Source organism: Rhinatrema bivittatum, chromosome 4, assembly GCF_901001135.1.
Source record: "Rhinatrema bivittatum chromosome 4, aRhiBiv1.1, whole genome shotgun sequence".
In the NCBI taxonomy this organism is placed as follows: domain Eukaryota; kingdom Metazoa; phylum Chordata; class Amphibia; order Gymnophiona; family Rhinatrematidae; genus Rhinatrema; species Rhinatrema bivittatum.
Window position 1 is genome coordinate 417230042 of NC_042618.1, and position 23216 is coordinate 417253257.

General features: G+C 41.9%; 1 protein-coding gene across 4 annotated transcripts; it reads left to right on the top strand.

The window, feature by feature from the left end:
* The first annotated feature begins 2192 nt into the window (after nt 1–2192).
* On the top strand, nt 2193–22665 carry GATA2 (GATA binding protein 2). 4 transcript variants are annotated; one of them, XM_029601300.1, is made up of 6 exons: nt 2193–2456; nt 13976–14379; nt 15184–15780; nt 18093–18271; nt 19979–20104; nt 20936–22665. In XM_029601300.1, the coding sequence occupies exons 2-6, from the start codon at nt 14151–14153 to the stop codon at nt 21233–21235; spliced, it is 1431 nt and encodes a 476-aa protein (XP_029457160.1). In that variant the 5' UTR covers nt 2193–2456; nt 13976–14150; the 3' UTR covers nt 21236–22665. The 4 variants fall into 4 exon arrangements, with proteins under 4 accessions (XP_029457160.1, XP_029457159.1, XP_029457157.1 ...); XM_029601299.1 differs by lacking the exon at nt 2193–2456 and adding an exon at nt 5743–5894; XM_029601297.1 differs by lacking the exon at nt 2193–2456 and adding an exon at nt 13315–13564.
* Nucleotides 22666–23216: the final 551 nt, after the last annotated feature.

Genomic DNA, 23216 nt, shown 5'->3' on the forward strand with positions numbered 1-23216 from the left:
TATGGAAGTCTGTATGCATACTAAGTAAAGACAAATCCATAGATCTTGCTTATCTACCGATCAAGCGCTGGGATCTACTCTGGTAAATGATGCATTAGATGCGGTGGATGTATTTGTTGTGTGAGTTTGAAAAGGCTGTGATAATCTGGACGGCAGAGATAAGAAACACCATTTATTCCGCAGCACTTTGCAGCCAATTTCCAACCCTGCTCAACCCCATTCTCTAGCAGCCTCCAGGAGCTCAGCAGATAACGATTAGGCTATTTATTATCTTCACAAGGAACAAAGATTAGCTAGCAGAGATGAAAAATTACCCCTGGATGGCAATAATAAGGAGGAGAAACCTCTGGAGCTGCTGAGCCTATATCCATTTTTAAAGTAATATTGAAAAGGTGCGACAGGTTTAAAAATGTATAAGACCAGACACTGTCCATCATATTTTTAATATGCAGAATATGAGTGTTACATTGGAAGGGAAAAAAATTATTTTTTCACACTTTTAAGACGACATCTTTAGTATGGAATAAGAAAGTGGCAGCAGGAAGTAAAACATCATTCTCCTACAATACATTTTCATAAAATACATTTCTTTTTTTTCTTTTTTTTTTAAATAGGAAAGCTTGGGTACCTTAGAAATGTCTTTCTTCTCATATTCAATAACTGACAGAAACCACCGTTAAGCGGCCCAGCAGTAATACAAAATATTTTACTCACCTTTTAGCAAGATAGTCTTTCAGTTCACAGTACCTAAAACTCTAATAATAGCCTGCTTTTTGGTTTCTTCTGGGCTACAGCTTCTACGGTGATTGCACACGAGTTTATCTGGGGAAATTTCACCGAACGCTTTGCTGCTGATCAGAATTTTACAGAAAAGCTGTTTAGATTTGTTCGTAGTTTTTTGTTGGTTTGTTTGTTTGTTTATTGTCCGTAATTACCTGTACCCTCAGATCCCCTTTCTTCTCACCTTTCTCTCAAAATAAATGTTTGTTTGTTTTTTTTTGTTTTTAATACACCCTTTCCTTTCCAAGGAGAATAAATCTGGTTATGGATCTCACCTCTTATGGGGTGATACAGGAGAGTAATTAAAACAGTTATTTTGGAAATGTGCTGTTGGGTGCTGATAAGAATTATCTCCAGCATATCAATCCTTCTTTCCCCTGAATCATATCAGAAAGACAGGCAGAAATGCCTGCAAAAGAGGCTTTCTTTCTCGCTTTGGCCAACATTATTCACCCCCCTATTATTATGATAATTCTTATACCATTAAACGATTAAGGTTTCTTTCTTTCTTTTTTTTTTTGCTTCAAGCATTTTTCGCGCATTGGATTTCCTTAATAAAATAGATTTTATTTAAATGGATAGTTATGTCTCAAAAGAAATAAAGATTACTTATTTTGGTACGCTGTGTGTCTAAATTGCATGGGCGCGAATGATAATTCCATTATAAATATTAAAATATGTATTTCTTTGCTTAATAGATATTTAGACAATTTTACTGACAGCTTTCTTACAGCTCAATATAAATATGTAAAAAAATAATTCTAAAATCAGTGCAAAAAATAATAATTCTGCATCAGCTGATTGGAAACTTTTAACCGTTCGGATTTCCTTTGACAAAATTGTCTTTTTTTTTTTTTTTAAGCATTTGGAATATAGTAGTGTACTGCTGCTGACTTGTCCAATGTAGGCTGTACAGTTCACGATTTATTTGTTGCTGTTGTTACCAGCAAAATGCATGAAGCTGATTGTTGCGGGCTTCGACTGATATTCTTTGTAAGCGGTTCCTGAAATGCGCCTTAAATTGTACACCCATTGAAATAGAAAAGGGATAGTCCCGAATGGGTAATTGAAAACCAAAATGAAATTACTATACAGAAAGTTGGAAAGAAAGGGGAGAGAGAAAAAAAAAAAGAAGCCAGGCTGAAAGTGTTCTTGAGGTCTTCTGGGTAGCGTTCTTGAGAGACTATACCGTCATTTAATATCAATCCGTTTAAAATATGAAAGTCAAGTCGCGTAGACTAGGACAGAACCACGTAACAAAAGGTGCAAGAGGCAGACAATGTGATGTGCTTGTAAAGATATTGTAATGATGCAAATGAAGGCGAGGGGACGAGCTCCCTTATTATGAACATAAATACAGTGGTTCACTGTGCCATCCATGAATGCAGGAGAGAGGGGGGGATGAAAAGCACTTCTAGAAATTGTTGCCAGTTTTGAGCAGACTACCCTGGCAACCCCTCTGCTGGCCTGTTTGTGTATTCAGCAGCTACGCTTTCCCTCCTCTTTATTCAAACGCACGAAGAAGGCAGGAAGAGAAGTGCGCTCCGTATTAATGAATCCAGATGTGTCGGTGCTGTTGTAAATGAGCGCAAGAGCGTAAAAGAAGAAGGGGCAGAAAAAAAAAAAGGAGCGAGAAAGAGGAGCAGAGAAGATAGAGGAAACAATAGCAGACAAGGGTAAGCAGTCTGAGCAACTTTGTCGACAAAATATAATCATCACAGTTGCAAACATTGCACTAATGAAATTGTTTTTATTTCATTTTTTTTTCGTTTGGATTATAGAGGAAAATATGTTGTTTCAAAAACCTGTAGTTATAGGCACTAGTGTGTAGATCTGTAGCCTTTTAAGGGAGCATGCTTAAAATGTACCAGAGGCAAACCTTTCCCAAACAGATGTGAACACGTCTAACAAGAATAACCAGGTCCGGTATCCTTTCATTACTGGGATTTTAAGTACGGTAGAAGGAGCTGCCAAAGATTGGGACGGTTGTTATTGTGGTGGTGGTGTTATAAACTGATACAATGTTGTTCCTGTGCCTGTGGCTGGATAGATTTAGGGAGCATTTTGTGAATTTGTTCATTTGTCCATAGGGACGCTCATTTCTAAAGGTTGCTTAATGTTGGGTGACAGATAACAGCTTGAGTGTCAAATAAAGAACTATCACCCGGATTTTCAGATAAACAGGGTATGTCTTTTGGGATGATGTAATGCAATTTTGAGGGTACATTATTTTCCGAACAAATTACAGTTTTATTAAACAAAAGAAAGGTCGAAATCTTAAGTCAGCTCTCGCTTTCTCCCACTTCTCCGTTTCAGCTCTTTGATTCATATTGCTGTTTTGCTGAATTTATCTATTTGTACTGTTTACAACAAATAATAAACGTTACTGGGCAAGGCTGTGAATCTAATGAAATATTGTCTGTCTACAGTGTGTTCAGATCTCAAGCTAAATGTGCATGATTTCACCTTGAACTAGGCTCAGTTCTTGAAAGGCAAATGCATTTTCTTTGGAATGGCATTGTGGTGGCAATAAGGGAAATCACTCATACTCCTATGTCTGACACTTAGAATTACATCATAGCTCGGTTGCAAGTGCACTAATTACGAAAAAGAAGTAAAATATGTAAGAGCTTATTTAAAAAAAAAATGCAATAGTTGTTCCAATCTGATTCAGTAAACAGATAAACAATAGAAATATTTCTTGTGACTGTAGCGCTTCACGGATGTGTCTTCTTACCACTGTTAATCTTTCTCTCTGTAACTACTATCAATTCAATTTGAATTATAATGTGTGTGTATGGTATATATATATATAGCCAGCTAGACCTGATACTGTTTGAAGGGCTTATTATAACGCCAGAAGAGCATTTTCTATGATGGAGCGCCTTATGTGGCACTTGAGTATTTGGAAGGGTTTTTTTTTTTATTTTCTTGTATGTTCTTTTTTTTTTTTTCTTATGGATTTTTGCATAGTGCAAAATAATGTAGGGATTCTCTAAAAAGAGTACAATTTTGTTAACCGAGCAATAAGAACTTTGTTGGTTCAGTACATTTCCGAAGATCTGGCGAAAATCCCTCACTACAGCAGTCACACTGCATTTTGAGGAAACTCCGAGGAGGACGTTTGGCAATCTGGACACTGGCTGGCGATAAACTCTTTTTATTTCACGACCTCTCCTTTTTGTCTGCGAGATCGGTAAACAAGTGAGGAGGAGGGGATGGTGAGGGAGGAGGGGAGGGAGGTTACGGGCAGTCCCTCGCCTCCTCAGTCCTGCTGCACCTGCTTTGCTTAGGAAGGCTGTGAGCTGCAGTCCCGTGCACCAGCTTTACATAGCTTTGCATTTTAAACTCGGCTCCCTTTTTTTCATAAACACACACACACATCACAGAATGCCCTTTTCAGCTCAATCTTTTTTCTTCTTCTGCTGCTGTGGGGTGCGAGGACAGCAAACACATACCCTAAACTCTCTAGGTTTAATTTTTAATGGGAATGGCACAAGACTCATCCTTTTTTTTTTTCCGAGTGGCAAGTCACGTTTTCATTAGGGGAACTATTTTCAAAGGCTAATTGCCAATTCCACTTGTATAGATAAAATCTTTGGAAAATAAGGTTTAGCTGTAATTACATTGTATCATATATATGTGTGTGTGTGTGTGTGTGTGTGTAGATTGATATAAATCTAGATAGATATAGATATATTGCTAGATCAGACAAGTATTGTCTCTAATCTAGTGTGCGTGATAGATAAGTTTAAAGAGAAGACAATCACCATTACTTTGCTTTTTTTTTCTAATTGATTCCTTTTCCAGATTGTGATCCTTGTTAAGCAAGACACAACTAGAAAGTACTGCTTAGAAAGCATTTTCCTGAGAGGATTAAATAGCCAGCTAGCATTTGCTTCTGTAGGTTCACTGAAACAGTGGCTAATTTGTTATCCTGAGAAGGGGAGAAAAGAAACGAAAACCCATTTGAAAGACTGCAGCATGCACTTTTCTTATCTTGAAAGAAGAGCCTTTTTTTTACGGAATCTTCTTGCAGTGCAGAACTGTTCTTACGGGAGGTGGATTTTCATGTAAAAGAGTCATGAGTGGGTGCTGAGGAAATGTTTGCATGGTTACTACACTCTGCAAATTTCAAAGAACTGACTGTGGCTGAAGCGGTTCTAGTCGCAGTACCTGTATCATCGGCTTTAAGGAGCTAGTCAGGCGTCAAGAACATCTAGACATGCTCCCAAGACTCGGGCATGTTAAATTACTCTGACTGACAAATTGCAAACAAATTGCAGGTTACCACAATATCTGTACAAGTTGTCAGGTGCATATGTAACTATATAGACGAGAAAAGACGGGAACCTGGGATTAGGAGAGCAGAAAAGGGGGGCGCCAGAAAAAAAGGGCACGAATTAGCCAAAACAAATATACAAGAGTCTTTTGGTATTGGGTGTCAATTTTCCCTGAAGCTCTTTTTTTTTTTTTTTGGGTGCATCTTAAAAATGTAGTCTTGTGGCTAAGAGGCAATTGTGTAACGCCATTAATGTCCATTACCATATACTTGCAAGAACCCGTGTATCCAAGGTTCGAAGTGAGGAAGAGCGAAAGGGAGAAAAGGTTTGGTTTTTTTAAAACACTCACTCCGATTTCCTTCTCAGGAACCGTAGGCTTGTGGAGAGGGGTTAAGGGATTGAACGGTGCAGCAGCTGCTGCTGTAGGGTGTTTCATGGAGGGAAGTGCCCAGGGTGAACGGGCTCGGCAGCCCGGGGGTGGGGGAGCGAGGAGGGGTGAGGACTGGCGTGGCAGGGGGAGGGGGGGGGGGGGAGCTCTGCTTCTCTCACCCAAGCCTGTACCTGCCTGCTGCCCCCTCCGGACGGCTGCTGCCTGCGAGCTGGCTGCGGGAGTAACCCGGAAGAGCGCGCGCGCCCCTTCTGACGCCAGCCCTACGCGCTTCTATTTGTGGACCTGACCAGAGCCGCTCGCTGTGAGACTGCTCTGGTTCCCCGCAGCCCCGGGGAGTGGGAGGTGCTCGGCAAGCTTTACTGCGCTGCTCCTGCTCCCTGCTGCAGCCTCCGATCTCGTCCCTACTGAGCTTCCCGCCGCGGATCTCTCTCTACCAACCAGTGAGTATTGCTCTTCCCAAACAGCTCAGCCCAACTTGGCCTTGGCTGTAAATGGCGTTTCTCTGAAACACACGGCGATGCAGTCCTTCCCATCCTGAGACCTCTAGGAATTAATTAGCTGCCTTGTTCTTTTTTTGGCTTTCCTCGCGTCTCTGATTGCTGGATCAATTTAAGGGCACATAGGAAAAGGCGAGAAGAATAGGGCTGTGAGCAGAGGAAAGACCCGGGCAGCCCAATGGGGCGACCTCAGGATGAGAGAAATTTAAACAAACGTAAAACCTATTATTTAGGCAGAAATATAAACAGTTGCAACTTAATTATACACCAGGACAGGGATGGACAACAAGGAAAACTATTCCATTGTGTTTTGCGAACTGTCCAAAGTCAGAATTGCTGCAGATCACCGACAAAAAAATGGACTTCATTAGCTAATGTCTACGAGGAAATCCTTGTTCTGGGGAAATGGGTTTTATTTGCGATTAAATACATATACACACACACGATTTTGAGAAATCTCTACTTATGAGGTTATTTAAACAAATGGAGTTATACGGGAATAGTAAACCTATAGAATGAAGAACGTTGTATCCGGGGGAGCAACGCGCTGCAGAAAGCTTGGGAGGGCAGTTTCTAGTTTTCTTTATGGGCAGGCAGTGTTGGGCGGCCGGATCAGCCACTGAATTCACGTTTAGAGGATAACAAATGTTACTGTGGTATGATATATATATTGCCCTTTTGGTATTACGGTAATTGGTTGTATGCTGCTGTTAATTCGCCTAGAGGTCGGAGGTCAGAGTGAATCTGTGCTGTGTGGCTTGGTTAACATGGACAGAGAAGTTGGGTATTCAGAATAAGAGGTGACTTAATGCTGTGCACCAAGTGAAACACCAGATTTGTTGATAAACTACATTCTTTCCTTATCGGCGTTTGTAATCACAAGAACTCAGGAGCATCCTTCCTTATACCCAGGTATAATTAATTACCAGTTTTGAGGAAGGTTATGTTTTTCGCCATAAGTGGCAAATTACAGTAGCTTCTCACGGTACCAAGTCCGGGCTTATAATATTGTGTTTCTGTATATGCAGACCTATGACCATGCATATGGTAAACACACACACACACACACACACACACACACACACACACACACACACACACACACAGGTACACTATAGAGCCAAGAAATGAAAACCTTAATTGAGTGATCAGTAACTGAATTCACGCAGCCATTAAATAAATCGGCTTAATTCCTGAACTCTGGCGGTCTCATTGGTTTGCAATTCTGGGCTAGGCAGAAAATGGTGTCGAATTGGGAAAGCGATGCTCAGCATTTCAAAATAGACTTCTGGTTCTGAAAGACAAGGATGTTGGTCCATTTATTAAAGTTTTGCGTCGGTTTTCTGCACTTTTAAGAAACAAGACTCCAAAGGCATATGTGGACTATATGGAAGAAATAACATTTTTATTCTCTTTCCTAAGGGCCATTCGATAGAATCCACTCTTGGTTCTGTCACTGACAATGAAGCCCATTACTGTCATCTTTAATTCATAAACACAAATATTTGTTCAGCAACCCTCAGTTATCTATTTTCTATCCGGTAATTACATTCAAGAGATTTATTGTATTAACTGAAGATATAAAATAAAAATAAAAAGGGAGGAATAGGTATAATAATGTCTTTTATAAACTGCCATATATTATTGATGCAAGTGCTTATTAATTTGGTATGTGCATGCACTGTGCAACACACACACACACATATGGTAGTTTTTATATATATGTATATAAACACATACCTACACAGAAAGAAAAATAGGTATTATCTAATGATAGTAATTATTAATAAAGAAAATATTTATATGAGAGACCAAGTGATTTTCAATTTTGTTTCAAAGTTGTAACTAGTAGCTATTTAGGAGGTGGAAGATCTTATTATCAACCTCCCGGGTTTCTATTTGTGTTCTGCATGCATATAGCATCTGCAATTAATAAGAAATATAATTTGTTTATTTAATTTTATATTCTGCCTTTCAGGCACTTCCAAACGGATAGTATTCAGATACTGTAACACAGGCATGAGTGAGTGCCTGGCCGGCACAGTCACTGGGGCTGGCTGCTCTCCTGAAGACTGCAGCCCATTCAGACAAATTCTCTCCAGAGAGGCCTTTAATAAAATTGACAGAATAGTTGTTAAACCAGCCGTGTGAAGCAGGCGCAATCTGAGCTCCAGAAAGGCAGTTAAACTGCAGCTTCTGCAGGTCTTGTGCAGGGTATTACACGTCCCGATGACTGAATTAATTAAATAAACATCTTAAACCCCGCAGGCTGCTATTTCCCATTGTATCAGTCATCTTTAAATATAATATAGAGAATTAAAAAAATATATATTCCCACCTTTCTAACTAAGAGCTGGCTTTAAATGCTCCACATTTGTTAGAACAGATGCTCTGAAAAGTAAATAATTCTAATTAAAAGGTATGCTCTATACAGTGTATAAAAAAGTGATTATTTCTTATCTAACACAAACTGCGATGTGATCCCTTTACCATAAATGTAGTTATTATTGTCATGCATCCCATGCTCCCTTCTGTAAAATGATCCCAGTGTTTATTTTTTCTAGAAATAATAATTAGTTGAGAGTTAAAACATTTACATACTCTATCCTGAGGGTGATAAACATGTAAGAAAGAAAACAAAAGGTTAAGAAGGAAGGAGGTTGTGGGTTTGTTTATAGATAGATTTGCAGAAAGATGCTCTTCCGATGCATTAAACAGCAATAGCTGTATGAATGCTTTTAAGTATTAGTAGTAATAGTTATCAATCACCGAATGTAGAGAAAGGCATGCTTTAATGAGAAGAGAGTCGGCACTGTTACTGGCTAATGAAATCATGAAATTGCACCTTTTATTGAGGGTATAATTTCATAATTCACCTCGTTTTCTGGCCTGGCATATCGTGTCGTAACAATTGAAATGGATTGAAACCAGCCACTAAAATTAAGAACCCAAACTTTGGGGGTTAACCCACCCCAAGCGAGGCGCTTGCAGGGAAAATCCTTAACACCAGAGTTTCACCGGGGATCTGGCCACTGCCACATTGCACAATCACCTTAGGAAGATCACGATTATAGATGGAAACGATAAAACAAGTAGAGCACCTCTTTTTTTTAAATTTTTATAATTCCGCTGGGTATTTTTGATCCTTGTCTTCTCACGTCGGCAGGACCAGTGGACCCATTTCTCTGCTAATTCTGAATCTTGTTCCGTGCCCCAGTAGCTTGGTTGATATTTCGGAATTGTGCTGGCTAGAAAGTGATAGAAGCAGCAGGATTCGTATTCCTGGGTTCGGCTTGAGGCTGGGGGTTAGGGGGCTACCCAAAATCAAACAGCTTGATTAATCTTTAGGCTTTGTCTTTTAAAACAAACATGACCTGACTGAACGATCAGCTCATTGAGGACTAATATTTTCACCTGCTAAACCAAGCAAAATTAAAAGTGGAGATAGTTTTAAAAGAAGAGAGGAAGAAGTAAAGGTCAACAAACAAATTACAATTTTTTTTTTATAATTAAAAAAAAATTATATTCCGCCTTTGGTGATACTTCAAAGTGGATTACGTTCAGGTACTGTCCCTTATCCCCAGAGGGATTACAATCTAAATTGTAGGTGAGATAACTTTTCACTAGACTAATATATTGATGACTTAACCTTTGAGAGATCTGCTCCCTTCCATGAGCTATAGATAGCTAGAGAGGAAAACTAGGATCAGTTGATAATAAAGTTTATTATTTACTAACGTGATAAGGTAAAAAAAAAAAAAAAGCTATTGATATTTAAAAGTCAGAGATTGCATATTACTGGTCCATTTATGTTTTTTAAATATGTAAAAAAAAACGTTTTTGTTTTTAGATTCTATTACAGATATTACAGTACTTATTTGAAAAGAAAAATATTAAAACACAACTGTAAATTACTGATTGGGATAACTCACTCCTTGCACAAGAAGCGTTCAATGCGATTTCTAATAGGAACAACATGAGGGGAAATCATGTAGGAAAAACATGTAAAATACATTTTGAAGCATATCCGAGGAATTATATTTAGGTTCTTTACAGTGTGTATTTAAAACATTTGAATGTAAAGATTTTCGGCTGTTTTTGCGTCTCTTCCAAAGAACCCACTGCATTTTCCTCCGTAGGAAGGATTTTTCCAGCAGTTTTTAAACTGAGCAGGCGATATGCTTCGATCCCCAGGGCAGATAATACACTATATAAATCCTTATTGGAGCTGAGTGCATGGGGTGACATTGGAGATTTGCCATCCTTCCCTCCCTCGATCATTTGTTTTAATCGTTGTCCTGCTTTTTAAGAAGCCGGAGCTGCGATCGGGGGTGGGGGGGGGGGGGGAGAGAGACGGGCTCCTTGGCTGGTTTCGGATTAAGAGTAATCCAGTACCTCTTCCTTCGCACTCCAGCGAATGTTCCGCTTAGAGAAGTTTGCAGAGCTGGATGGATTTCGAGTCAGGTCTTCATTTCACTTGAGAAAAAAAACAAAACAAAACAAAAAACTTAAAACAAACCAGCACCATCCTAAACACTGATGGAAAATGATGCCGGAATCTGCGGAAGGAAAGGAGACGAGGCCAGTGGATGAAGTTCCCCCTGCCTCCCTCCTCAGACAGAACCCGATCCCCTCGTCTCTCTCTCACTCTCTCTCTCTCTCCTGGACACAGGGATAAACAGGCCCTGCTTCTCTGCCACTTGTCTCTGCACAGAGCGATAGACTGCGGCCGGTGGCCCTGTTCTAGGACAGGGCAGGCAATATCCCTAATCACCTCCCTGCCCCCTTCCTACCCCTTTCACCGAGGGACAGACAGACAGACAGACAGACAAACAGTGGATCGCAGAGCAGGAAGGGCTCCTGCCTTTGCAATGAGATTTGGGGGGGGGGGGGTTTAGGATTTTTCGTCCCCTCCCCAGGCCCTGTAGCCTTTCGGACTGCATGGATGGGCAGTCTAGTGCGTGAGAGGGGGGCCCTCCTGTCTCCTCTCCCCACCCCGTCCCTGGCAGCAGTTCTTCCATTTTACAGGCTCCCGAAACGAACCCTGTAGCCGGAGGTCCTCACTCTACTATTCCGATTGCATTTTGCTGGAGTCCCTCCCTCATCCTGTCAGAGTCAGACTGCAGGGTTTCTACAGCAGGCAAGAAATCTGCCACCTCCATTTCTCTGTAAAGAAAGCAAGAAAGAAAGCCAGCAAAGGTTTCCGCAGAGGTAAAACAGGAGGACTCCAGATTACCGTAGGTTTCTGTGCAACATAAAAACTGAAGTGGTGTAGGACTGAGTACGGGTAGCATCTCCCTAGAAATCCCTCCACCTCAATCTGTAATGCTTTTCTGCTTGCTTGGTTTTGGTAAACTGCAAGAATGGAAGTGGTGGAGAATTTGGGGGCAAATATTCCTTTTGGCCCCCGGGGGTAGACGGAGTGGGGTGGGCTTAACAGATGCAGATCGATATGGACAGACGGAGAGAGAGGTGGATCGTGTATAGGCCCAGAAATGACTGGGGAGCAGCTTTCCTTCATCCCTTGCCCTCGCGCTCAGCTATCGGCTCGGATCTGATCTGCTCCCTGTCCGGGCTGCCGAGTGCCGAAGTTTTATTAAAAAGTTCATTTCCCAGCGAGTTTGGCAGCCGAGGGTGACGTCAGGGCCCCGGCGTCGGCGTGGCTGGGCCGCCTGGCTAGGGAGAGCCGGCATCAAAAGCCAGCCTCCCATTACCCAATTACCGACTGTCAGGCCTTCAAATCTGCCACCCTCAAAAATGGAACCATCCTACTGACAGAAAGACAAAACAGTCCAACCTTGTCCCCCTTACAGGGGAGCTCAAGATCTAATCTGCCAATAAACCCTCCCAGAGAAAACCCTAATCCCCGTACATCTTAATAGTATTCAGTAGAATTTGCAACAGACCATCATCATAAAACTGAAATTGTCAGTAAAAAAAAACCAAAAAAAACCCCCAAGATTTAATTTACATCGTAAACCAGGATCACCTATAAAGAAAGCAGCTTCCACGCAAAGTTTAGTAATTCGGCTTTCGTCTTTTCTTCGGGAGAGAAGGGGGAAAGGGAAACACTTTTTTTTAAAATGTATTTCTGGGCGTTCTTACTTCGGGATATTATTAAGCAGTATTATCGATCCACTACTGAAAACAGGATTTAACCGGTACAGTGGTTTGTTTATTTATTTTTATCAGGCATGAGAAAAACCATTGAATTGATTCGGTTTTTGTGTTGGTCTCCTTTGCTCCCTAACCGGCAGTTTAAAAGTCCTGGGTCTTTCAAAGAATCACCATGCTCCAAAACACCCACCAAACAGCTTTCTTAAACAAATAAAAAGCGCACGTTTAAGTTCTAAGGGCAGAAAATGTTCAAGTACATTTCCTGGCGATATATATATATAAATTTTTTGTTTTGTTTTTAACAAGTATTACAGAGATTTGATTAGGATGATCATATCTCTATATCCCTGCACACTGCAACAAGTACACACGTCATCACTTCATTGCTGGCTCCGTCAGAAAGAGTATTTTTGCCATTAGAATTTACAAAAATTGTACACTTCTGAAACGATCTATGAAATAATACTCTAAACACGTGGTTTACTAGTTCAACAAGAGGGATTTCAGTAAATTTATTTTTAAGAATGCATATGTGTCTTAAAAGCGGAGCTGTGGATATTTCATGTCGATTATTAAAGATGAGCATCTCAAGTGATCGTAATTGGCTGTTTATGTCACGATGTAAAACGTTGTGATATCTTCACTTGGAACGACGGTCTACAAATGGCAAAATAAAGAAATAAATGAAACAATTTACAAGAGAGTTATCAAATGGGTGTAATTTTAAATTCTTTTAAAGACCACAAAAAAAAAATGCTTATGTACTAATTATTGATTACAGATTACAACGAGGTCAATTTAGCGGTTAGTCTCTAGCCGGAAAGCCTCGGTGCATGAACTGCCTAAAGTCCCCAAACTCCCCAAGCATTAATAAGGAACAGTACCTTGCAGTCTTGTTTTGAAGTTGTCTCAGTCCCTTTCCACTGTACACTTTTAAAAACAAAGCAAAGCTAACATTCCCATTCTCGCTCGGTAAATCTAAAAACCGAAGGCGGATTTTTTATTTTTATTTATTTTTTTATTTTTTTTTTTGTTGCTTTGGTTTTTTTTTTGGCGGGTTCAAGTCATTAGATGTTTGGAGTAAATTAGGAGAATGTGGATTTTCTGGGGAGTAACCAATGGGAGGGCCGGGTCGGGGCTTCGGAAGAGTTGATTGGCTGGGGGGTGGGGTGGGGGAGGGAGGCTGTCAGCTCTGCGTGGCGCCCCTAGTTCGTGTGTCTACTGAACTGAGTCCAGCTGGCGCCAGTGCTGACATAGGATGCTTCGGGGATGTTACAAAAAAGCCCAGAAGAAGTGGAGCTTGCCATCTGAGCAGCAACAACCTCCAGTGGTCTCACTCCCTCTCTCACCCTTCCCTGCCGTCCTCCCTCTCTGTGTTTACATCCAAACATCCCCCCGCTGCCAAGCCCCTGAGGGTCAGGGGGGAAGCCTCCTCTTTGACCTGGAATACTGTATGAGGCTGCTTTTATAAATGCACCAGAATCTGGGGCACTGCTGTAAGTAGTACGGTTGTTTTCTTTTCAAATTGTACTTTTCTTCATCCTGCTGGCCAGGTTTCTATCCTTTCACCTTCTTTGTTATCGTGTCTACGGTCTCGTTTCACTTTGAGCTGGTATAATCGCATTGCTGTTGTAATACACCCTTCCAGCTGTATTATTATTATTATTATTTTTAGGTTATTTTTCCTTATATCGCTGAAAACTGCAAAAAAAAAAAAAAAAAAAAGTTCTGTTTGCGATGAATTGTTTATTTTTTTGGCAAAGACACTTGCATTTCCCACTTTTATTTCAATTCCGAGATGTTTCCACTGTGTGCAATATTACTAAAGAAACTTGGTTTAAAAGCAAAACAAACACATATAACCAAAAATAAACTTACGTCCTCCCCTTTTTTTCTTCCACTTTTAGGTGGTGCTGCTGCTGCTGCCGCTGCCAGGAGCCTTCATAAAACTGGAGGATTCTTTAAGAAACAAGAAAGGGTGGGGAAACTTATAATTTTTTTCTCATAGCAAGGACAAGCCAAAGCGAGGAGAACATACGCTTCCAAGTTCCTTGGCTTGCGAGGGAGGGGAAGGAACAAAGAATGGAAGTTGCCACCGATCAGCCTCGCTGGATGGCCCATCACGCCGTCCTGAACGGGCAGCACCCGGACAGCCACCACCCGGGCCTGGCGCACAACTACATGGAGCCGGCCCAGCTCCTGCCTCCCGATGAGGTGGACGTCTTCTTCAATCACTTGGACTCTCAAGGCAACCCTTACTATGCCAACTCTGCCCACGCCAGGGCCCGAGTCTCCTACAGTCAAGCTCACGGTACGTGCCAGTCACCCCCGACCCCCATCTCGTGCCCTTCCCCGAGCGCCGAGTTCATGCAGATTGGGGGAGAGGGGGGGGGGGGGGGGGGGCTGCGGGGTTTCCATGGAAGTTGCTACTCAGGATTTCATACCCTTCCTTTCTGAGTTTCGCAGCTCGGCAAAGTCACTCAAAGGCAGTGAAAAAAAAAACCAAAATGGGGAAGTAGAAGTTATTGATCCCTAGAAATGAATGGGGGGGGGGGGGGGGGTGTTACAGACATCGGGACATAAAATCCCAAGTATTCCAGTCTGCAGGATTTCTGACCCGGAGGGAGTGCTTCCTGCATGTGTTTTTTGTCCCTCTCTTCAACTCCTTGTATTTCTGTTAAACAACATACCCGGCTGCTTTGGAAATAAATATTCAGCAACGTAATTTTTTTTTTTTCCTGTTTTCCCAGAGCGTGTCCTGTTTGGTATTTTCTGTTCCGTGTCTCCCTTTTCCTCTCCTCTCCTGCTGTTTAGGCTTTTTTCCTGTCTTTGGTTTCTTTTTCTACACTCTCGGTTTGTCATTTCGGTTTGGGGGGGCAGGAATAAGGGCCTGATTTCCAGTAACGGCAAAAAAAAAAAAAAAAAAAAATAAAGAAAAGAAAAGGAGAGAGAGAGAGCGAGAGAGCTTTGGCAGTCAGCTTGGCCTTCGGGTGGGATGGGTTCTCCTCATCCCCAGATCCAGACTTACTTGTCACCTTCCTCCTGTCACCTCCGTGGCCTTCTCCTGCTTTGCTCTCCGAGGAGTGACCAGCATTGTCTGCTCCTTTCTCCACAGCCCGGCTCACCAGCAGCCAGATGTGCCGCCCTCACCTGATCCACAGCCCCGGCATTCCCTGGCTGGACAGCGGCAAGGCGGCGCTCTCCGCCGCCCACCACCACAACCCTTGGACGGTGAACCCCTTCGCCAAGGGGCCCCTGCACCCGGCCGCCGCCGGAGGCCCCGCGTCCATCTCCGTGTACCCGGGCAGCAGCGGCTCCAGCACGGCCTCCCTCACCCCGGCCTCCCACTCCAGCCCTCATCTCTTCGGCTTCCCACCCACCCCTCCTAAGGACGTCTCCCCGGACCCCAACTCGGCCAGTGCCGCCTCCCCGGCCTCCTCCTCGGCCGGGGCAAGGCCAGAAGACAAGGAGTCCATCAAGTACCACGTGTCTCTGGCCGAGAGCATGAAGATGGAGCATGCAAGTCCTCTGAGGAGCAGCTTGGCGTCTATGGGGGCCCAGCCCTCCACCCATCACCCCATCCCCACCTACCCGTCCTATGTCCCGGCTGCCCACGACTACAGCAGCAGCCTCTTCCACCCCGGAAGCCTCCTGGGGGGTCCTGCGTCCAGCTTCACCCCAAAGCAACGGAGCAAAACCAGATCTTGTTCAGGTGAGCTGGTTCACTCATTTCGTGGCTTGTATAGTAGAGCGTTAGCTTACTGTCAGTTCAAAGCTGTTTCAGACAGAGATTTATAAACCTGCCAACGGCAACCTCGGGGAAAGTCAGATTAAATCCAGGCGCAGGGCTCCAGCATTTCCTAGGAAAATCTGGCCAACATAATTTCATGTCAGTACTTTCAGGGCCTTACTGCCGAAATGCTAAATTCAAGGGTCCTTCACCTATCCTGAAAGAGGTGGGAGGGGAATTTACAGCAGCCAGGTTCACTTCTGAAAGCTTACACATTAAGATGCCTACTTTTTTTTTTTTTATTATTAACCTTCTCAGGAATGCTATATTTATAGTTAAAAAGGCCCTCTGAAAATACCAAGCCTCCGCGGCGCCCATGCGAATTGCAGGTCTCAGATATAAAGCATGTTTGACACCTACAACTTCATTAATTTTACTTCTAGGCCTGAAAGAACGTGCCTGCAGTAAATTGTTAATTGTAAAACTAGATAGGCAAAATTATTCTTCACACCATAGTGTGTAATAATTGAAGACGACATGCATTAAGGACATTTTTTAACCTTACACTTGCCTACTGTAAAATGAGGCCAAAAGATTCAAAGTGAATTGGTTCGACAGAATCTGACTCTAAAAATAAAATCTGCACCAGAATGATTGTTTAATATTTAGGCCACAGACCTGGTCAGCCTATCACTTTTGCAGCGGGCAGTCTGTAGAAAATAGGTGTCCTCTTAAAAGAAACAATGTATTTATAAACATAACTTTCTCTCTGTATGAGATGAGAGAATTACCAAAAGAACATACGTGGACCGATTTTCTGCAAAGTGATACTGTTTTATGAATTTTGCGACCACATCTCCCAGCCCTTTTATTTAACCAGAAATCAGATTCTGCACTGGGAATACTGGGGGTGGGGGGAAGAGGAGTAAAAATGCAGCAAAACCAACTCCTGAAAAGCAAAGCCAAAGATTTAATGAAGTGTTCAGAAGGCAGGAAACACACCAGGATTCTGATTTTGAAGATAGATTATTTTCTTTAAAAACACGACCTAAAATAGGATGTTTGTCTTTTCATTCGGAGTGTTTGCTAGCCGGGCTCTTTAGAGAGGTGAAGTGATCCTGGGGGCGTTGAAGCCCTCAGCACACAGTCTGCTCCGGGAAGCTGGTAACTGAGCTGAGCTTCCTTGTAGAAAGAGAAAACCGAAACCTCACGACACTCCGACTCCTGAAGCTTCCTGTCCATTCGGGACCCCAAAACGCCAGCACTCTGGGCTCTCCTGAGCTGCTTTCATGCCAAAAAAACTCACCAGAAACCTTCATTAAGCGGACAAACACACACACATGCGAACATTTCAGTATTAAAAAGCGGATACGGTGCCTGGAATTTGCAGCAACTTGGCCCAACTGAGCAGCAACATTAGGAGACCTAAGATTGCCCCCTTTGCCTGCAAACTGCTCAATTTGCATGAATTATTTGTAGATAAACATACCTCGGACACCGCCCTTCTAAAGACACTACTTGAAAGAGGACTGACTTTTAATGCAAAACATATTCTAATTCAGCACGTGCTCTTTTAGAAATGCAATTTATTGGAGAATATCCCAGAGGGAAAAGGAAGGTGAAGAATAATAGAATTCTTTTGTTACTAGAAACGAATTCCTATGTACCTGTTAAAAAAAGGGGGGAAAAGCGCCTAGATGGTGATAAATATCAAATTTCCTCAGGTTTGCTGTCATAATAGAAAAGCAAAACCGATATTTACATTTGATCTTGACTGCTGGATCATGTTTCTGTATTTTGCCTATTTTCCTGTAATTACAGGATGGGAAAACAGGAATTTATTTATTAATTCCATGAAATTCCCATGTTAGTGTTATCCCACAACATCCATTTTGAAACAAAAAATATTAATAGAAGAAAATTAGATATGAACTTCAGCAGTGTAATGCTAATAGTTTGCTGGGCGGTTGTAATTTTTTGGAGTTCAGTAAGTAAACTGGACAGATGAAATTTCATTTTAACTTTGACTTTGCAAGGATATTTGGTTTAATAAAGATAAAGATTTCCTTATAGTTCATTCAAATTTGCTAAGCTTCAATGTGGATGGCATTTTTAGTTCAGTTGATAAGGAAGCACTAGATAGACATGGGCTGGGGTTGTGAGCAGAGTATAGATTACTATAATGCGGTATTAAAATGTTTTTATGTTTCATTTGTTTTTGTGTTGTAAATGTATTTTGTGAATTCCATACCTGAAGGACAATGCAAAAAGACTTTGTGAATTTATTTTTAAAGAAAGAAATCCGGTTTCTTCGTGTTTCCATTTAGAAGGCAGAGAGTGTGTGAACTGTGGAGCTACCGCCACCCCTCTCTGGAGAAGAGACGGCACCGGGCATTACCTGTGTAACGCCTGCGGGCTCTACCACAAAATGAACGGTCAAAACAGACCACTCATTAAACCAAAACGAAGACTGGTAGGTGGACAGTGCATTGGAGGGCTGGGAAGCGACTGAAGGGAAAGGGCTGGGTGATCATTTGGATCCAGTCTGCTTCACCTCCCTACATTTAGAAGGCCTGTGTGTGCAGCTGGTGTCAGCTGGAGGTCACATCACAGTTCAGGGCAGTGTTTGAACCCCCACCCAGGTATACAATGTGTACATTCTTAAAAAAAACAAACCCAAAAAATAAAAAGAGACCTGATAATACAACGCAAGTCAAGACCAAAATATTTCTGCTTTAGATCCTAGCATAATTCAGCCCCCTTTAGCCAGTTAGCTGAAATATAATTAATCTGCTTTTAACAACTCTCCAAACTCCTTTGAGCCCACCATGAACATTTATTCTCTGTTCTGGTCATTATTAACTGGAAGGCGTTTGTGATGCCCTTTTCCTGGGACCAGTGTTTAACGATGGTCCATTAACAGAGCAAGTATCAGAAAGTTCCATTCGATTCAGCTTTGGAAAACAAGTACCGCGCTCTCTCCTGAGCTCCTTACCTTTAGGGCCGATGAAAAATGTTTTTGGCTACATGCGAGCCCCGTATATATTTTTTTTAGCTTTTTTTTTTTTTTTCTTTTCCCCATGGAGTCCCCTGCACTTCGCATTTTTATTTGAGACCATTTTTTTTTCTTTTTCTAAATGCCCTTTCTAAGCTCATGACACTAGTTTCCTATCCGGATATCTGCATGGTGCAGATAAGAAAACTTTCAATCTGTTTCCGGACCCCAGAAGCTTTGGAGAGTTTTTGTGTGTGTCTGAGTGAGGCGTGCCAGCCATGTCTGCTGCTGCGTTCACATTTCTGCTACTCTACTAATAATACGAAAAGGCCTAAGAATAATAAATAGATTTTGTGGGTGTTAGAGATAGGGGGAGTGCATATATTATTTATGATCATAATAAATAATGGCAAAAAATAAAATCCCAGCCCGGGGGGGGGGGGGGGGGGGGGGAGGGGAGAGGAGGGTGTTGGAGATTCGGCTTTAACAAACTAGTGCTGGGACCCGGTTTTTTTTCAACTCAAGGACCTGACGGCTTATTTTTTTTTTCTCCAGAAGTATCCGACAAGCCTAGAGTACACTAAAATAAACATTGTAATACTATCACCGTCTCACAGGCTTCAAGTGCCTGTCAGATTGGGCATTTTTTTTTTCTAAATTAAAACAAAAAAGGCAAAAATCAGAGTTTAGGCAGCGAGACTAAGAAACTATTTGAAATATGAAAACATGCCCTGCTCCCACCTTGCAGGGGGTACTGGAAACAGAAAAGCAGTTTTAGGACCTGGTTTTGTGATTTTTTTTTCCTGTTAATCTTGGGAAGATGGGGGAGGGGTAGGGGAGGAAGACGAAAGGGCACCCTAGGCCATGTTTTGTCACATTGGAAGTTTCAGTGGGTGGGGGTGGGGTGGGGGGATGCATCCAAGTTGGAGCAGCATAGCAAAGGAGAGGCGGAAAAGCTTGGGTACTAATTAAAAGACATTCAGGAAAGGTCTGGGGACTCGTGGGGGGGGGGGGGGAGGTGGGGACCTGATCACTTTCCCCTGGTCTCCCTTTATAAACACACCCCTCCCATTCTATTGTTAACTAATTCCAGAAAAGCCAAGTCAGGAAACTCCCTCCCCCCTCCCTCAGCTTTTCCCATTGAATCTGTCCCTAAATATTTTGAATTGATTTCTCTTTCCTTAGTCAGCTGCTAGGAGAGCGGGAACCTGTTGTGCAAACTGTCAGACCACCACCACAACCTTATGGCGACGTAACGCAAACGGCGATCCAGTTTGTAATGCCTGCGGGCTCTATTACAAATTGCACAACGTGAGTATTAATGGCCTCGATTTGCCTGCCTTCTGTAGGTGGGGGGTTAATGCTTGCACTGCTTGGCGTGCATTAGCCTTTTATTGGTGCTGGTTTCTATTGAAAGGTTTCTCCCCGGAGAGTCCTTGGCCATTCTTGTGTTAGCATAGTGATGCTAAGTTCACCGACATTACAATGCATTAGCTTGGCTTCTGAGCTTGGAGAGATCTGGCAAAACAGGGTTACACCACTTGCTATTAAATAAGCATTTTTCCTTCCCATCCAAGTCAGGATGTCATTTGCAGTGACTTCTATTTAAATGTTAATCCAGTTGGGTTCCGTTTTCTCACTACACTGCAAAAATTATGTAAAAGCTAAAACATCACTACAGAGTGGAAGTTAACTCTCAAATAATGGAGTAAAAGTCAATTTTTTTGTTGGAAGAGTATGACAGAAATAATTCTAACTGATTGACACTAAAGCCATTATTGAGATGGCAACTCATAGTTTAGTCCTGAGTTTTGTTAACTGCACTATTATCATTGAAGGCAAATGGTATCTCAATAGCAAGGAAATCGGGTTAAGGCAAATTTAAAGGAAGAATACTTCTTAGGCTGTAATATAGTATCCAAAGGTAGGTAGGTGGTGGGCATGTGTGTCTGTGTTTTTTTCTTGGCGAGGAGAGGGCTGGGATAGAAGCAAGAGAAACAAAACCTACAACAGAGAAAAATCATTTTGTCTTCCAGAGATGCCTGAAAAACACAGCAGCCTCACTAGGAGCATGAGTGTGTGTCCGTGCCAGCCCCCAGGTGTATTTTTATTTGCATCAGCCTGATTTCTCATTTCTTGCAGGTAAACAGGCCCTTGACCATGAAAAAGGAAGGGATTCAAACCAGAAATAGGAAAATGTCCAATAAGTCCAAAAAGAGCAAAAAAGGCTCCGAGTGTTTTGAGGAACTGTCCAAGTGCATGCAGGAGAAAGCCTCTCCCTTCAGTGCTGCTGCCCTGGCTAGCCACATGGCACCTATGGGGCACTTACCACCCTTCAGCCACTCGGGACACATGCTGCCAACCCCTACCCCCATCCACCCATCTTCCAGCTTATCGTTTGGACATGCACACCCATCTAGCATGGTGACAGCGATGGGATAAACCTACAGACCTATAGATGCATCCAGAGACTGAAGCAGATGAGGCATTGGATAATAAGATGGCACCAAGCTGGGAATAACTGCCAAGAAAAGAATGTAGAAAGGATTTTGCACCCATAGATGGTTTAACTCTTTCTGGGCGTTTGTCTAATCCTGTTGGTTTTTGACAGAACTATTTAGAGGTGCTTGTTAAGCATTTTGCCCCTCACCCATTGAAAAAGAATCATCTGCCTGACACCTATTGGTCCAGTTTAAAGGGAACATGACAGACAAGGAGGATAGACTGGGCTTTTTGTTTAAATTTTTTTTTTTTTAATTACTGTGAATATTGTAAATGTAAATGAACAGCCTCTAAAGGCAGTGCTGACCCAAGGTAGCCTATGCTGGATTTCTATTGTGAACTTTTGTTTGAAAGGGACAACTTTATAAAATTTATAAAGTTTAATTTTGAAAAGAAAAGTAATTATTTATTTTGCTCTTGATTTCACAGAGAGTCTCTGATTTTTAACTTGCATGGGTTGTGCTGGTTTTTTAGATTATCCATCCTTATAGAATACAATTACATGTTCTCAATGACCACCATAACAATCTTTTAATTAATGTTAAAATCTGGTATGGGAACAAGTAAATATATATTAAAAAAAAATAAAAGTTAATGTAACTGTATGATGTGATTGTATCTGGGCCAGTGTTATGGTTTATCTGAACATCATTCCTGCATTCTTTTGATCCACATGCAAAATTTTATTAAAAAGCTACTCATTGCATTTTCCTTCTCTCACATAAGAGAACAAACAAAAGCTAACAACACAAGACCCCAGAAAACTATCCACTGTTAGGAGATTTATACAGTTTGTTCAAAAGCATCCTGTGATGGCTGTATTAGAGAGTTTGTTGCTTCTTTAAACCAGTGATCAGAGTACGTGTATCTGGGGATCAGATGGGGGCCAGAGTGTTTTTCATACTTGACAACGAGGAAGGGCAGAGGGAAAATTATTGGATCTAGTAAGGACAGACAATCAGCTACACCTATTTAAAATCCCAGATGTAACCATGGCTGATGGAGTTCCTCAGTAAAGAGAAGAAAGGAAATAAGCCCAAGGATGATTGCTGCAGTGGTACATTTGCGGTCTCCCATTACTAAAAATAAAATACAAGAACATTTGTATTCTATTGCCAATCTGAAATGTATTGATTGTTTGAACAAAACACCCCCATGAACACATTCCAGAATAGCATACAATGTACATAATCTGGCTATCTTTTTGATGAGAAGCCCAGTAGAAGTAGGGTTGGATATAATGCATATAGCATAAGCTTCACGTTTGTGACCAGCTTTGGATTAAGCCAATCGTATTTTCTGCAAAAAAAAAAAAAAAAAAAGATCAGTTCCAAAAAAAATATAAACAATTTATAAAAATGTGTTCACCTGGAAGGGTCAAATTAAGACATGCCCTTGTTTTCAACTTGGTCCTGGGGGCACAGGGAGGCAAAGTGACTTGCCCCCCAAGGCCAGTGGTGGAAGGGAGTGTTGAACTCCTCTCAGAATTGCCCCTGAGCCTCTGCCCTGTGCTCTAAACCACTCCCTCTTCCCCCTTTCATGTAAAGTTGTTTTCTTTTCTCTATATCTAGTAATGGAAACATTTTGCTAACACAAGGAGAACCAAGCAGCCATGAAAACGTGCTTTACCAGCTTTCTGGTTTGGTAAGCAAGGAAAGCGATAATAATAATAGAATAATTGTTTTGGAAGAATTATAAAGGAGCTTGTATTTGCTAAGCTGGGCATTGGTCTTCTCCTTTATAACTTTTACTGTGGTACAGCTGTACATTTATTTGTACCTAAATTAAATTTCTATTGAGCGGGGAAGAGACAGTTACTGATACAAATTGACAAAGTGCAATATATTGTCAGTCACTGCGGTGTAGGCAGCAGCAGTTGAGACCTAAATTATTCTGTACTTGTATCAGCATAAGATTCTGC

Bases quoted from the DNA above. Each gene is read 5' to 3' on its own strand.
- GATA2 (XM_029601300.1), top strand. From the start codon at position 14,151: ATGGAAGTTGCCACCGATCAGCCTCGCTGGATGGCCCATCACGCCGTC. The intron at 15,781-18,092 runs GTGAGCTGGTTC...TTATTTTTAAAG, and splicing joins CAAAACCAGATCTTGTTCAG to AAAGAAATCCGGTTTCTTCG. The intron at 20,105-20,935 runs GTGAGTATTAAT...CATTTCTTGCAG, and splicing joins TCTATTACAAATTGCACAAC to GTAAACAGGCCCTTGACCAT.